The 16,928-nt window shown below is 53.6% G+C and overlaps 1 protein-coding gene across 1 annotated transcript in view; it reads left to right on the top strand.

The window, feature by feature from the left end:
• Positions 1-7,610: 7,610 nt before the first annotated feature.
• SLC2A1 (solute carrier family 2 member 1) overlaps positions 7,611-16,928 on the top strand; it is a 28,587-nt gene continuing 19,269 nt past the window's right edge. The window contains exon 1 of the mRNA XM_004591510.3: positions 7,611-7,869. Coding sequence (XP_004591567.1) covers positions 7,852-7,869 — 18 coding nt within the window. The 5' untranslated portion in view covers positions 7,611-7,851. The remainder of the gene's footprint in view (positions 7,870-16,928) is intronic.

The raw sequence follows: 16,928 nt of genomic DNA, 5'->3' as shown, positions 1-16,928 counted from the left end.
AACCACCTGGAGAGTGCATAATCTGGGAGTGGGAATGGCCTGGGAGGGAAATAGTCGGCTCCCCCCTCTTGGGTTACCACTCCCACGGGAGGCCACAAAAACTAGGAATGGGGCTGGGGTGGTTAGACAGAGAGACACCCAACAACATCCATGAAGGCTGGATAGTTGAGCTGGTTAGATGAAACTAGGCTTCAATGTCCATTGATATGTATGAGAACCGAATGGGATGTGGGACAGACTGGACGAGTAGGCTGCACATACTGGCAAACCAGAGCAAGGGGCAGGCCTGGTGGGGGTTATTGTGGGTTGCTCTGACTAGGCTGCAGCCCACACTAGTTTATGTGAGGGCCGAGTATGTGCTGGGCAGAACCAGGCTGTATTGCAACACCCATTGGTTCCAGTGGAAGACGGGGCTGGAAGCAGAACCGGCCCAGCAATTGCAACCACCAGCTGATCGTGGAGATGGACTGTGCTGGACCCTGTACTTGCTAGTGCATACAAGAATCTGGTCTGGGATCACCTCGAAGTTTCTTTGGGGATCTCCCCAGTCGAACTGCCAGACTCAGAACCCTAACCATGAAGAGACAGAGGGCAGAAGTCCATCAACCACCTCAGCTATATGTTGGCAGTGAAAAACTGAGCAAATGGAGACTCTATGATGGACTATGTCAATCAGTGGATTCTTCAACGACCTCATTGTGCTTGGAGTGGTGAGATTGGCAGCGCTTCATAACTGTTGAACTACCAAAACCACTTGAGCCAAGACCCTTGGAGCATGTCCCATATCGGGGACCTGGGGTGGGTGGGAGACTAGGTGGGGTTCTCCCTTAAAATCCCCCTTTACCTCAGATATATGAAGGAAACAATATGGAACTAATAGTCTTACCCATTTTCCGGTAGCCCTTGAACCTTTTTACCCTAAGTAACTATGTAAAGATTGTCAAAAATATAATTTAAAAAAATGGAAAAAAATCCAGGACTGAGCCACGATGAAACCAGGAGCTGGGAGCTCCATCTGGTTCTTCTGCGTAGGTGCTATGGAAGCTGTTGACCTTGCACATCAGCAGGAAGCTGGGTGGCAAGTGAAACTGCTAGGACTTGAAACCTGCACTCCAATACGAGCCCTCAGTGTCCCAAGCAACACACTGTACCACAATGTCCAGCCCATTTATTTTTATTCCCAGTGCTAGAATTCACATTTGTGATCTGTGTGATTGTGGGCAAAGCCTTTCCTGAAATGGAGGGAAGAATCCTCATCTCACAGGGACTGGGGTTGTGGCTGCTCTGCTTCCAGTCCAGCTCCCTGCTAATGCACCTGGGAAAACACTGAGGCTAACCCAAGCACCTGGTACTGCTACCCACTGGAGAGAATCAGCTGGAATTTCAGGGTTCAGATGTGGGTTCTTGGCCCACATTTGGTTGTTGGCAGTCACTTGGGGGGATGACCTAGATGATCTCTGTTTCTGTCACTTTGCCTTTCAAATAAATAAGTCTTCAAAAAAAAAAAAATACTCCCAGAGTTTCTGTGGAAATTAACTGAAATGTTATATTCAGTCATTCAAAAAATACATACTGGGTCTGACATGGTAACCTACCAGTTAAAGTCCTCGCCTTGCATGTCTCAGGATCCCATATGGGCACTGGTTCTAATCCTGGCAGCCCTGCTTGCCATCCAACTCCCTTCGTGTGGCCTGGGAAAGCAGTGCAGGACAGCCCAAAGGCCTTGGGACTCTGCACCCACATGGGAGATCCAGAAGAGCTCCTGGCTTCAGATTGGCTCCGCTTCAGCCATCGTGACCACCAGGGGAGTGAATCAACCGATGAAAGATCTTCCTCTCTGTACATCTGACTTTCCAACAAACGTGAAATAACTCTTTAAAAAAATACATACTGTTCCTGGTCCTGGGATTGCAAGGAAATTAAGTTTAAAAAGGATTTTCATTGAACCATAATATGCACATAACAAAGAACAAAAATTGGAAATTTACATGGCTCCATGAATTTCACAGACTGCATTTATCTGTGGTCTGGCACCCTGGCAAGGTAAAACCATCCCCAGTAAGCAGGGGAGCAAAAGCTGGCAAGAGAGGCACTCGCCACACACACACACACACATACACACACCCCTAAGGGGATGGTGTCAGAAACTTTCATCATTGGGATAAATCATATTTCTGAGTTTTTACATTTTTATTTATTTCTTATTTGAAAGAGAAGCAGAGAGACATTTTCCATACACTAGAGCTCACTCCCTAAAAGTCCACAAAAGTCAGGGGCCAAGAACCAGGAGCCAGAAGCTCAATGCAGACTTCCACATGAATGGCAGGGACTCAAGCATTTAGATCACCTTCTGCTGCCTTCCAGAGTGCACATCAGCAGGAAGCTAGAAACGGAGCTGGGACTTGGACCCAGGAACTTTGCTATGAAATATACATCCCCAAAGCAATATTTTAATCACTGTACCAAATGCCCACTTCAAATAATATCTTTGATGCGACATTTTGAAAAACTAAAGCCAAATTCATGATGACAAAATACCAAAAAGTTGAAGTGAAGACAGGATTAGTTCAGCTTGTGGTGTTGACTCATGTTAAAGCTCGGGGCAAAAGGAAAACATCAGGACTGCTGCTCAGGTCTGCACCTGCCCGTGCTGATGCCAGCTGCCCTGGGAGTCACAACTCTGCCTTCCAAGGGCAACTCTTCTCCAGAGTTCTGTTCTTCCTCATTTGATGTACAGGCAATCGCATGCCTTTGCAGAAGCTGCTGTTGCTCCACAGTTGCCCATGAAACGTAGCCACACTGCTTCATGCCAGGGGAAAGTGTGCAAAAGAGGCAGGAGTATGCCAAGTCCTCCATGCATCTTGGAGAGACCAGTTTGGTGGTGGCAGGGAGGATAAGTGAGCAGTGGCTCTAGCTAGCGCTGATGGAAGGCACGTGCAAACAGACAGAAGGGATGGTGTTCATGCGTATTTCAGAACACCAGAGTCCACTGGAGATTCAAAACAAGGGAGAAAGAACAGCTAGGAAGCTGCCAGATCTCTGGCTAGGGCAACTTGGTTGGAAGAAGAGTGGGGGCAGGTAAGGGACCTATGGGACATCCCAAGAACTGTCATAGCAGGCAAGCCTGGTGCGCAGGAGAGAGCTGAACAGCACCAAGTACCTTGGGTATCTCCTAGCATCAAACGAGCAGCTAACGGGATCCACGAGAGCGCTTGCAGGCGCCAAGGTGGTGGCACACAACAGGCTACAGAAGGTGGGCTGGAAAGTTTTCTTTCTGGTTGCAGGTGTGCAAATCAGAATGAACCTATTCAACACAGAAAGCTGCCAGCCCGGAGTCCCACACTGCAGATCACCTACGGGCTGGGAGGACCCGAATTGCAAAACAATGCAGATTAGGGGTTTCTTCCATCCCAGCCCCTGCTGGCACCCCTTGCATCAGCTCCTGCTAACTCAGCAAAGCCTCTTCTTCAGAATCGCAGGGACGCTTGCCTTTAAAGGCAAGAGTCTTTTCCAGGCTTGTCTTACTCACTTTAGAATCTTGAGCTGCAACGACCCGCCTCCACCCCCCACCCCACCCCGCCCCGCCCCGCCCCGCCCACGTGCGTGCGCTCAGGCACGCACCCTGCGGCGCCAGCATCAGCTTGTGCACCTGGCACCTCCTCGCTGGTCCCTGGGAGCTCTTTGCCTCCGACTGGCTGGGGCTGGAACTGTTTGGAACCGGACCCAGAAAAGCCTGCGTACCTTCCAGGGCTGAAGGCAGCCTCCAGGGAACAAAGCTGCCTGTGTGGGCGCAGACTGGGCAGGGGGACACCAACTCATTACAAAACCAATACTGGGGCTCCATGCTGGAGCCTGCTCAAACTCCCTTTAGAACCTCAGGAATGGTGAGCTGTGAGCAGTGGAGATTTCTTCAGGCGCCTCCCTTGCTCAAAATCTCTTGATGGTTCCTTACTGCCTACTGAAAAATTCCTAGTCCCTGTATGGGGCATTGGGGGAGGGGTAAAGATCTCACCTCTTCAGAAACTTTCCCAAATCCCCCATCTTCCACTTCTCTCCTTCTTCTTGGCCCCTATGTGGAAGGACCTGGCCAACCCTCTGGCTTTCCCTGCACCTTCATGCCTGCCCCACCCCCAGGCATGGACTTCTCATGACAGCCTTCTGAGCCCAAACACTACTTCCTCAGGCTTCCTCTGGGTGCTCCCTCCATAGATGGAGTTAAACTCTGCTCCTAGGACTTAGTCATCAAAATTGTAACTTGTCCACCTTAAAACCGCTGGCCTGGAGCCAGTGGTTTCTGACGAACTGCCCCTCAACAGTAGCCTCTGGGGCCATAAAATATGTGCAGAGAAAGAACACCTAGAAGTAAAATTTCCTGCATGTGATGGGGTCTGTGTTGGGCAGGTGGGATGGGGCTGGGCAAAGGCAAAACTATCCTACTTGTTGCTTGGTTTTTTCCTCCGGACTGTCTCTGCTATGGATGGGGGTTTGACTGCATAAGAAGCAGAGTAGTTTACTTGCACAGACCCATACACACATGCAGTCTTCCTAGGGCTGACCCAACAAGGGACTGTCTCACCCTCTTCACGGATATGGATGGGGAGGCTCAACCGAGAGAGGACTGCTCAGGGATGCTTGGCAAGTAATAGCTCAGGAGTCTGAATGTGGTGTCCCACGTGCGGTCTCAGCGGTCCAGAGATTCTTTGGTCCCTCATCCCTCACCCTGACTGCGGGCTCGGCAAGTGCCTCCCCTTGTGAGAGCGTAGCTTCCCCTGATCCACCTGCCGAGCAGACTCAGCCTCTCAAACCCGGCTCAGCACAATCTCCTCTTCCGGAAGCTCTCCCTACTCTCTCTTCTTCCCCATGGAACAAAGTCTTTTCCTGTACACATTCTTTTTAATAAGAGAGAGAGAATTTTCTGTTGGTTCACCAGCAAAACGCCTGCAGCAGCAGGGGCTAGGCCAGGCCAAAGCCAGGAGACAGGAAATCTATCTGGGTTTCCACATGGCTTTCTTTTTTTAAAAAAAATTTATTTATTTTTTTATTACAAAGTCAGATATACAGAGAGGAGGAGAGACAGAGAGGAAGATCTCCCGTCCAATGATTCACTCCCCAAGTGAGCCACAACGGCCAATTCTGCGCCAAAGGCAGGAACCAGGAACCTCTTCCAGGTCTCCCACACGGGTGCAGGGTCCCAAAGCGTTGAGCTGTGCTCGACTGCTTTCCCAGGCCACAAGCAGGGAGCTGGATGGGAAGTGGTGCTGCTGGGATTAGAACCGGTGCCCATATGGGATCCCGGGGCGTTCAAGGCGAGGACTTTAGCCGCCAGGCCACACTGCCAGGCCCTCCGCATGGCTTTCAAATGCTGCCTCCCAGGTGCATTAGTAGGAAGCCAGATCAGAAGTGTGGAGTAGCTGGGACAGGAGCCTGGGATGCAGTGTCCCAAGCAGTGGCCTACCCTGCAGAGCCACAACACTGCTCCTGTACACATTGTTATCCCCATAGGCTGCCCTGGGTACGGTCCTCTCCCTCTCTCCTGCTCCTCTCTGGTTTAGCGACTCCATGAGGTTGGCAGTAGGTGTTCATACCCCTGTCCCTGGGGAAGTGACAGCACCAAGCCCGCCTTAGCAATTGTGGGGCAAACGCACGGCTGGGAAGAGGCAGCTCATGGAATGTGAGGGAGCCAGGAGCTGTAGGACAGCAGGCAAAAGGCAAAGCTGAGAGGTCTTACAGAGAGGCAGCAGGTGTGAGGCCAACAGACTGGAGTGGAAGGGAAGCTGGGGGCAGATGAACTGCTCCCTTGTTTCTTCATTCCTTTACCCTTTTTTCACTCACCCACTAGGTGTGTCAGTTGGGGGAGCGCTTCTCCAGGTGCTCAAGGACTGGGAAAGACCAGGGACAAGGAACAAAACACATCAAAGGGAAGAAGAGACAGATCCCAGCTTGGAGGATTTGGGAGCATTTCCTGGGGGAGGATCCAGGCCTGGGGTGTTGGCCGGCAGGCTGAGATGATGGTGGGGCTTCCCAGGGGAAAGGTGTGGCTGTGAGGTGCTGCTGGGTGATATATGGCTAAGTTGTCAACTAAAGAATGGCCGAGATGGCCTCACTCCCTGCCAAACAAGGCAGACACAGGGGCTGGAGAACAAGAGCATCCGGGGCTGGAGGAGGCGAAAGGGCAGGGGAAGGAGGGCAGCTATGGTGCCATGGAGGGTCAGGGGAGCTAGATTGGGTGGCTTTGGTATATCAGTGCAGAGTGAGACAAGTAGCTCCAAGCTGCCCAGGCAGAACACCCAGAGGCCACAACAGAGCTGCGGGCAGGGATATCCAGAAATGGCAGGGTTCCCCAGCAGAAAACCATGCCAGCACCAGACACACTGCCCAGTGGATGCAGGGGGGTCATGTGGTCAGCTCAGCCTCCTTGTTTCCAATAGACTGCAAGTCACCCCCACAACGATCCCCTCCATGGGGAAGAGGACTCTTGGCCCCACTTCAGGGCTCTGGCTAGACATATGCACCTGCAGGCCAGGGTTGTGTGTGTGTGTGTGTGTGTGTGTGTGTGTGTGTCCTTCCTTTAAGGCACGGGGGCAACAAGGTGACCTCAGACGTCAACAGGACTTAGTGGTTTCAGCCCGTGCTAAGCTGCTGGTGAGCCCATCTGGAACCTGTAACTTTTGCACATGGGATTTGACGTGCAAGAAAACAGACTCAAAGGGCCAGGAGCTTGCCTGGGACCCTACTAGAGCTGGTTATCTATAAGGACCTCAGAAACAGAATGGAAAATGCATACTATCAAAAAAAAAAAAAAAAAGCTATGAATGGATTGCCAGATTTTTTACATCCAAGCAAGCTTACCTTTTAATTCCATGTTCTACAAACTTCTGTAAAAGTGCCTGCCTGCAGCTGAACTGGTTGAACCCCATGCCTTCCTGTGCCCTTAACCACTCAGTTAAGCTGGACCGGTCACTCGAGATCCATCTGAACTGTCCAGAGAGGAAAAGGAACAGGCGTTGATTCTGCAGCCCAGGTAAGATAGTGGCTGTGCATTTGCAGGAGAGGGCTAGGGTGCAGACTTGGGGGGGGGTGGCTAGAAGAGCGAGTCCAGTTCTGGACCCACTTCAGTGCCGCTTCCCAAGTATCAGTCATCCGCGTGTGCTAACCGGTTTTACTATTAACTCACTCAATCTTCCTAAAGACCCCAGGAGCTGCCACCGCGAGTATCCCTATTTACCGAAGTAGTTCAGCCTCAGCGTCCTGCGGGCTGAAGCGCCCTCCCGGGCCGCTCTCGATTAGACTGCCTCACAGCCGGGTACCAGCCGCCACCATCTTGCCGGAGGAGACGGCCAAGGCTCAGAGAGGTGCGCGCACTTGCCCAGGGTCACACAGCGAGGGCCCCACCCTCACCCCCACTCCGGGGCCTGGGATCCCCGAGGAATCGGGCAGCCGCGCAGCCCGAGCGAGGCCCGGCCGGCAGTCCTCCACTCCCTCCCGGGCGCCCCCTCCCCGCCGCGCCCCGCCCCGGACGTGTGTGCCCCAGGCCCCGCCCCGAGCTCGGCCCACACCCCCCGACACACCGGCGGCGTCAACCAATGGCTGGGGTCCTATAAACGCTACGGTCCGCGCGCTCTCGGCCAGGAGGCTAGCGGCAGGAGGCAGGAGGCGGGAGACTAAGAGAGCAAGCACCGGCGAGCGTGCGAGGTCGAGGCTGCGGGTCCCGGAGCGAGCGCACTAGGGAACCGGAGGCCGAGTGACTCAAGTCGGAGTCAGCCGCAGTCCGAGTCCCGGACCAGGAGAGCGCCACCCGCCCATCGCCGCCCGCGCACCCGGCACTGCCAGAGCCACCAGCGCAGCGCGGCCATGGAGCCCAGCAGCAAGGTGAGCTGCGCGCCGCGGGCTTCCCCGCCCGGAACAAAGGCGCCGATCCTGTCCTGCCCGGCGCGACCCCGGCCTCCCCGACCGCGCGGCCGCGCCGTGCGCCCCTCTGAGCCAGCTCAGCGCGGCGGGTCGGGAGCGGGGCACGCGGGGCGCGGCGGCTCCGGAGGTGGCGGGCCGGAGAGTGCCGCGTGCGTACTTGGCGCCCGCTGTCCGTTGCCTGGCTTCCTTCCGGGGGCGCTGCGCCGTCCACGCGGCCCGGAGGGGGCCGGGGACACAGGGCCCCGGGCCCGGCACGTCGCGCACGACCTCGGCGGCGGCGGCGGGCCCCTGCGCCGGCTCCTCCCGGGGTGAGGGAGGGGGGCCGGGCGGCGGCGCCCATTGGCTGAGGCGGCCGAGCCCCCAGCCCGGCCCAGGCGGCGCGGTGGAGGCGGGTCCCGCCCGCGCTCGGCCGGCCGGGGTCCGCGGTTCCCCTTACCCTGGCCCGAGGCTTTGACCATTCCTTGCGTCAGCCTCCCAAGGTGCCGTGGCGAGAGACCCTCTTCAGGTCCTGCTCGGAACTTTTGAGAGTGGTTCGGACCCTGAAATTTTAGCCCAGTCCCGGAGAAGCGCTCTGAGAAGAAGCGAGCACGCCGGGGACCCCGGGCTGGGGGCCGGGTTCGGGGTTGGCGCTGAGTAGGCTTCCTGAGCTGCGGCTGATTGGGCCGAGCGCCCGCCAGGAAGCTGGGGGATGAGCGACTCTCCTCTGAACCCACAGAGGCGCCTCTCGGGGGCCGACTGTCGACGCCACGCGATCTGTTTCCCTTTTGTGAACTGGCTTGTCCTGTCCGGGGTCTGTAACTTTTCTCCAGAGCCGTTCCTTTGCTCCAAGCGTTTTTGGAGCCTCTCCTGGCACGTAGGACATGGTCGCCTTTCCCCCCCTTCTTCCGCTTCGTCTAGAACATTCTCAGGTCACTTTTTTGTTTTGTTTCTATTGAAATGTTCTTATACCTACTTGGATTTCACCTGTCCGGCTGGGAAGACAGTAGAGATGCCCTCCCTTCCTTGCTTGCTTTCTGGGACGCAAGGGTGGTTTTAAACTCAGAACTAACTGCCTGCCCACTCCATGAGCCTTGGAGCTGTCCACAGGGACCGAGGTCTCCAGGCTGCACCCTTGGGGGTGGGGGTGGGGGACAGGTCTCCCCATCCCTTTGGCTCCATTCCCCCTAAGCCTAGGGCTGCAGGTGAGGCCAGACCTGGAGGAGTTCCCCCCGGACAGGCACAGGCTGTGGCAAGGAGGGAAAGAACTAGATAGAGGGGAACGCCAAGAGCCAGAGCGGCCAGGGCTGAGGCTGTGCCGTCTCCACTTCTTGGGGGTCTGTGGTTTCTCTTCCTCAAGAAAAAGAACGGTCTATTGAGTGTGGACACGCCAGGCATGGGTGTTTCTGTGTTGAGTGAAGAAATAGCTGGAAGCAATGGAGAGGGGTGGAGGAGAAAAATCAGCAGCCGCTTATGGTTTCTCCGGGCTCCTGGCTGAAAGAACCGGTTCCATCCAGGTTACTGTTAGTGTAGCCCCGCTGGGTCCTAGCCCGGAGCTCCGTGGAGGCAAGTGCCATCCCTGAAATCACACAGCCGATATTCAGCTGTGCTGGATTGGAACCCCGGCTACTCAGACTGGGCTTTCATTTCTGTTCCCACTGACCCTTTTCCCACCAGCATTTCTTGCATCTTGGGGGGTAGAGGGGAGAAAGAGTTGGGTCAGCCTCCAGGGCGGCCCCTGTGCCAGCTGGTTCTCAATGCCTCACAGTGCTGGACGATTCTGTACTGTGTGGGCCAGACTTGCCGCGGTCCGCCCCGTCGGTAAATAACCTCCGGAGCACCGCCTTCCTCGAGGTTTATCTGTATTTAGAACTTAAATCCTGATGTCTGCTGATTTCATGGGTCATACTATTCTTAGATCATATGCCCCAGAGGGTTTCAGAAGATGAATTTGAGGTAGAAGTTGCAGTGTGTTTGTCTCTGTGCCCCTAAGTCTTTGTGGGGCGTCTTGTATTCAGTCTGGAGTAAAGGCCAGGCCTTTGGAGACTTGCTGGTTTCTTCACCAAGTGCAGGATGACGAGCTTCCATCAGGAGAGCCTGACTGGATCGCCCCGTGTGTCTGGCCCCCAAACTTTGGTTCTGCCGTTTCTCTTCATCTCCTGGGAGCTGGGACTCCACTGAGCTGCACACGCTCTCTGATCCTTGCAGCTTGTAGTCAAGAGCGTCACAGAGCAGACACAAAAGAGGGCACAGGTGGTATGGCCTCTCCTAGCCAGTTCGTCCACCATCCTCAGGCTGCCTTGTGCCCTCCTTTGGGCAAGCGGCTACTCCTGCCCAGGCCTTGGCTGAGCAGTCTCGGCACAGCAGTCAGGAGAAAGCAGAGATCTGCTGGGCCCCTCCGCCCCTCAGTGGTTACCTGGGGCCTCACTGATGTGGTTTTTGAACCTCATCCTTGCTCAGCTCCTCGTTCAAAGGATGGTATCATATTCTATCATTAGAATATATGCAAGAATTCGGATAATCGTGTCTGTCTGAACCCACGGATGCTCCGTGAATGTTCTGGAGCTTCCTAGGACCTATACCTGGGTTTCGGCCTCTGTTGAAAGTCAGGCCTTCTGGCCATGGGAGCTTTCAGGAGCCAGAAGGCCCAGGCACCTGTAAGTATTGTAATCAGTCAAGTCAATCATTAAAGCTTCCTCCAGCCAGTTCTTCCCAGCAGCAGTGTGTGCCAGTAGGAGTGTGCCAGGCCCCAAGCCCCCAAGACTGCCCTGCTCTACCTTAGGCTTCTCCCTCCCTGCCTGAATTTGGGTCCTTTCTAAGAGATGTTTTGTTTTTTTTTTTTAAAGATTTTTATTTATTTTATTACAAAGTCAGATATACCGAGAGGAGGAGAGACAGAGAGGAAGATCTTCTGTCCGATGATTCACTCCCCAAGTGAGCGCAACGGCCGGTGCTGCGCCAAACCGACGCCGGGAACCAGGAACCTCTTCCAGGTCTCCCACATGGGTGGAGGGTCCCAAGGATTTGGGCCGTCCTCCACTGCTTTCCCAGGCTACAAGCAGGGAGCTGGATGGGAAGTGGAGCTGCCGGGACCAGAACCAGCGCCCATATGGGATCCCGGCGCATTCAAGGCGAGGACTTTAGGCACTAGGCCATGCCGCTGGGCCCTCTAAGAGATGTTTTTGTGGCTGTTAGCTCCTGGGATCCACATGGGAATCCCACAGTCTAATCAAAAGTGACTTTGCCAAGGTCACACACTAGGTCGGCCACCCCAAACCACGCTGCCATCCAGAATGATGCAGAAGAGCCAGGAAATTAGAGCTGGAAGGCATCTTTTACCACAGCCTAGCCCTCCCATTTAACTCATGGGGAAACTGAGGCCAGAGAAGACACATGTAGCATTAAAATAAATTAAAGCAAAAGGCTTTCTTTGTCCTCTGCCACCTCAAAGGGCAGGAATCCCCAGAGTGTAAAACTTCCCAAGCTGTGGATGCAGCCAGAGTTTTACAAGTTGGATTAGACATGATTTGACAACTGAAACCCTTCCATGAGTGTAAATGAAACAGTCGCAGTTCCAAGGCTTTGACCTTGGAGGAGTGGCAGCTGCGGTTACCGTTTCTGTAATGTGTCTTGTTGCCCCAAGTCGAGGTGGTGAGACTGGCCCCAGGCCCACCATCAGCTTAGTGGCTATTTTAGGTGGAAAGGCCCCTTTGTGTGGTCAGTTGGGGGCAAACAAACAATGTACACATACCAAGATGATCCCTGCCCACTGCTGAGCCGCCCAGGGCTCCAACCCTACTTGCTCCCGGAGCTGGGTCAGCCCCAAATCCACCATAAGCAGCTTGTGACTTCAGAGAGCTCATCTCTGCCCCATGCCTCCTGGTCACGGGGCACCATCGGGACCCAGGCCTCTGTCCCAGCACCAAGGGTGTGGGCATCTCTTCCCCTCTCCCCCAGGCTGGCCAGCTTCAGGAGGCCGGGAACAAAGGGGAAAGTGTGCATCATTGGCCTGGGGCCTGACACCAGCCCCTCCCCCATCTCCTCCTGGCCTAGAGGTGACAAAGCCACTCAGTCTGGTAGCTGTCCTCCCCAGGAGGGCAGAGGCCAGGGAGGCTCCTGGCTGGACTCAGGAGCTCGGAGAGGCTATGTCCAGGTCAACAGGCCCAGCCCTGGCCACCAAAACAAACCTCCAATTGTTACTTCCCTCTGAAGGAGGGAGGGGTGGAGTGCAGCCTGAGGCTCTGTCCTCAAGCCACTGGGACTGGCGATGGCTGATGCATAAACATGGGAATTTTTCAGTAACTGAGTGGGCCTCGTACCCAGGCAGAAAGAAGTCAAAGCTGCCCCTTACCTGGCTTCACTGGCTTTTGCCACTTCAGGGCCTGGGCGCTCCCAAAGGGGAGAGAGTTCTTGGGGGAGCCCCAGGTGATGGGGCCTTTTGCTACCGGCCCTCCCACTCCCTCACTGGATGGAACATCTACCCCATGGTCTGTCCCAGAGTTTGAGTTCTCCATGAGCTGTTATTTGGGAGTGAGGAGTAAAAGACAGCTTCTAGAACAGCTCTGCCCAACAGGAGCCCTGGAGAGGCAAGACAGGGCCCTGCAAGGCCCTGTAAGGCCTTCTGCTTGCAGGAAGGGGTGGGCCCTCTTGGGATCCCAGCTTGAGGGAAGAGAGACCAGCTTCTGCTCCAGTCTGGGTGCCTTGCAGCTCCCCCTGGTGTGTGGTAACTTGGAACCTGGAGATAACCTCTCTTCTCACCCTTTCCTGTGGCATGGCCAGGAACAGCACTGACCTCGGAATCGTCAACGTAAACACCGGTGTCCCAGTGGGCATGGCTGCATCATCGCCATTCACGGCCTGGTGGTGACCATCCTTGAGTGGTGGCATTGATCTCTGTAGGAGTTTCCTCTTGCTAGTTCTGATCGGAGCAGTGACCAAAGCGTCCAGGCAGCGGGCTTTGAGGGACCCAATGCACCAGGCACTGCCTAGTAGCTCCACCTACTTGTGGGCGTGGCCCTGGTCCTCATCTTCTCTCAGCAGAGTAGTCCCTCCCTCAGCTCACCAGACACAGCATAAACACCCTGACACCAGCAGGGACAGCTGCCCCCTTAGTGACTAACCTCGGAAATGCACAGTGGGACCATTGCTGGGACCCATCAGCTGTTGATCTGGTCCTTCTGCCTGTGAGGCCCCCTGCCATTGCCATGAGGCTGTCCCCACCTAACCAGAGAATGGTGTGTTTTCTAAGATGTTGATTTGTTCTTGTATGTGGAATCCCCCCTACCATCTTCCCAATATAGGTGACTCTCCAGAAAGTTTGTAGAAACTGCATATTATGGAAAACCTGCATACATTTTTTTTAAATGCTCCCATCAAGTTAAACTTTGAACACCATTGTCCATGAACTCTTTAGAGAATTTGCCAATGAAATCTTCACATGGAGCGATGTGTGATGTATTCCCACTTCTTGGGGGGAGGACAAACCTGGCATTAGAGCTGTGTCCGGTAGAGCTCTTGGATGAGACTGGACAAAAAATTTTTTTGTTTGTTTATAAATACATAAGTAATGGAGCCAACTTTCAAGAAACTTTACACGTGAAAACAGCATTTTCTCCTAGGTGTAATGGAGTGGCACTGGCCTTCCCAGACCTCATTTTATACATCTGTTGATGAATGCCTGCCAATGACAGGTTTGTGTGACTGGATCACACTTTCTACATAGTTCTGTGTGGCCCTTGTGGGTAGCCATGTGCAGTGTTTCTCTCCGCACACGCTGGCGAGCACATTGTCCAAGCCCAGGGCTTCTGGCGTTCTTTCCAACAGCTACATACTATTCCACTGTGATTAAGCAGCAGTACCTCCGTCACTTCCTTTCTTCATGCCACTTGGCACCTGATGATATTCCAAGAATTTATTCTTTGCTTTAGTCCTGAACTGAAATATCAAGTTTCCTAGGCAGGGCTTAATGTATCCCCCAGTCTCCATTAACCAGGATAGAATTGGAAACATACATTCAGGCATAGTCTTTCCTTAGCAGTATAATTTACTCTTTGAAAAAAACTATCTTACAGAAAATTGAAGGTTTAGAAAAGAGGTTTTTTTTTTTTTTTTTCTTTTCTGGGGAGAAAAAGAGAGATATAAAGAAAAATGACCACCTGTTGATTTACTCCCCCAAAGTCCCTCAACATGGAGCAGGGAGCTCCATCTAAGTTTCCCATAGGAGTTGCAGGAACATAGTCACTGAGCCATCGCCACCCAGGACACAGGAGTCCGGAGCTCAACAAACCCAGACACTTTGGGGAGAGACATGGGTGTTTTAACATCTTGGCCAAACATCAATTCCTGGGAAATGACCCGTAACTGAAGGTGGAATTTCAACTTCTTTGCTAAGAGTACCAGTGCATATGTGCTGTCTTACCAAACTGATTTTATCTGAGTTGGATTGGTGTCCATCTCACCACTAAATACACATGGCCTCTAGGATGTCAGCTTATCCGGTCTGCAGTTCCTGCCCAAGGGTCCAGGCACACAGCCCAGAGGGCCAGTCATTTACCTTTAGCATCCCAAAGGATGTGCAGGTCTTTGATTACTTAGGGTAAGTAGATTTGGTTTCTTCCTGGAGGATTTTGTGCAGTTCATGCATTGGGTTCAGAGTACCTGGGGACTGAAGCAGCTGTTGACAAACTTTTTGTAAAGGGTTAAAGAGTAGTAAATATATTATCAACTCCCAGGGCCATCTGATCTCTGCCTGTCCCAACCACTCACGGCAGCAAAAAAGCAGCCTTAAACATGACCTGAACAAACATTTATGGCTATGTTCCAATAAAACCTGGTCACTGAGATTTGAGTTTAATATTAGTTTTCATGTACCACAAAGTATCAGTCATCTTTTCCCCTGCCACTTAAAAATATATAAGTCTGTTCTGAGCTGACAGCTGCATTTTGGCCCATGGGCCAGAATTTCTGAGCTTGTAACCAGACTGTCTGGGTTCAGAACAGGCAAGTAGACAAAGCTTGGAGAGTTGCTGGAACAGAATCTGACCTACATAGAAATCACCAGGTAGAAACCTTGTTTCCTTCAGGGACTGGTACCCGGAAGCAAGGAGGAGGGCACAAGCAGGAAGGTTAGAGAATTTGGCATCAGAGACACACACACACCCCTCCCCAACTTGAAACTTCAGGGAAGCCAAGGGCCCTCTGGCTATGGGCCTTTTCCTCTGAGAGCTTGCTCATCTGTGAGCCAGACATCTCCCCCAAAGCTGGTCTGCAGTGGTTAAATCAGAATGTACAAGCAGCCCCTGGCACAGTGCCCACCTCCTCCATCCAGTGCTGCTGTTGATAACTACGCCAGCCGTCTCCTCTGGGCTCCACTTTAAAATCTGGTGAGTGCCTGCCGCCTCCTGGGGCCCTGTGGGGTACCAGTCATGTGGAAATCCAGACAAGGGCTCAAAGGAAATGGCTTCCAGAGGGATTAGCGCCTGTGGGCCAGCACACCTCTTTCTGAAAACACCTGACTGGATGGAAGGGGTTCTGGGTAAAACACCAGCCCAGAACCCAGAGAACACAGCAGGCCTGGCTTCTGTTGGCTGAGTGTCCTCGGATCTCCGACTCCTGCCCATCAAATGACCGTGCGAGAGCAATCTGTAATCCCTTGGGCTCTTTTTCTAAATCCAAAACTTTGTTCAAGTATCAGAAAAGAAGCATATAGAAAGTAAGTGAAAGGACAGCTTTCAAGAATCAATTGGATGCCAACTGCCCCGTTTCCTGAAGCCTTGGACCAGACAGTTAGAGGGGCCTCTGCTCCTGTGCACCTCAGGAGTCCCAAGGGAAGCCGTGGGAGGAAGACAAGGACAAGAGGGAGTGACAGCTGGGTCCTGCCGGCTTGGGACGCTCCTCCTCCCGGGAACACCCTGCCTCTGAGTGGCAGTGGTCACACACCCTTCCTCTGCCAATATTGACTGAGGGCCTGCTGCAGGCCGAGCCCATGGCTGCAACCTGCTGAGGAAGGGCACAGCAGGCAACGGTCAAAAGGCCACGGAGTTTGGCTGCTCATGCGGTGTGGCCAGGGCCATCCAGCATCCCAGTGCGTGGAGGAGAGGGCCCCTTCAGTGGCTTCCTGGCACAGAGAGAGCTCCTCCCGGACTTTAGGACATGCAGCATTGAGGGCGAAGTGTGGGGACCTTGAGCCCCCAGCGCTTGCTAGGCTGGACTTTGTGACTCTCCTAGGACAGTTAGGATTTGAGTTGGCCCCCCTGACTTCATGGGCTTGGGGTGGAGGGTCTGGGGGTTGCAGCTGGCCTGTTTCCACTTCTCAGAGCTCATGTGCCAACCCACATCAGGGGTCTGAAGAACAGCTGGGTAAGGGTAGAATGACAGAGGCACACACGGAAAAGTCACGTGGAGAAGTGTTGCTTTCTCTTTCATAATTGATCTATGCTGTCCCTGCTGTAAGTACTCTGATTGCTTGAGTACCCATGGCAGGGGAAGATTTGGGCTCCATTCTTTATTTTAAAAGTTTTATTTATTTATTTGAAAGAAAGAGAGTGCTAGAAAGATCTTCCACCCATCTGCTGGTTTGTGCCCCTAGTGGCTGCCATGAACAGGGTTGAGCCTCGAGCTTCATACCAGTCTCCCACGTGAGTGGCAGGGGCCCAAGCACATGGTGCATCGAACGCTACTTTTTCCAGGCCATTAGCAGGAAGCTGGTTGGGAAGCACAGCGGCCAGGACACAAATGCATGACCAAATGGGATGCAGACATCACCAGCCCCCCACGTTCCATCCTTAAGGAGTTGCCAGTGAGAGCGGCAGGAGAGCAGTAACTAAGCTGGAGGCTGCAGAGAACAAACGCCTAGAAGAGCCGAGAGTATTTCTGAAGGCGGCCACATTCCCCGGGAGTGGTGATAGGTTGCCACGGCATGGGACATCAGGGAGGGTCCCAGAGTCTGGGTTCCCACTGGCTTCTCTCTCCTAAGGTTTCTACTTTAGGTTCTTACCATTTCTCTAACCCATCAAATGAATGGACTTCATCAATGCCCGTCAGTC

The sequence above is a fragment of the Ochotona princeps genome, chromosome 2, assembly GCF_030435755.1.
Source record: "Ochotona princeps isolate mOchPri1 chromosome 2, mOchPri1.hap1, whole genome shotgun sequence".
Classification (NCBI taxonomy): domain Eukaryota; kingdom Metazoa; phylum Chordata; class Mammalia; order Lagomorpha; family Ochotonidae; genus Ochotona; species Ochotona princeps.
Note: the sequence above shows the minus strand (reverse complement) of the source record. Positions and strands in the feature narration are given on the sequence as shown.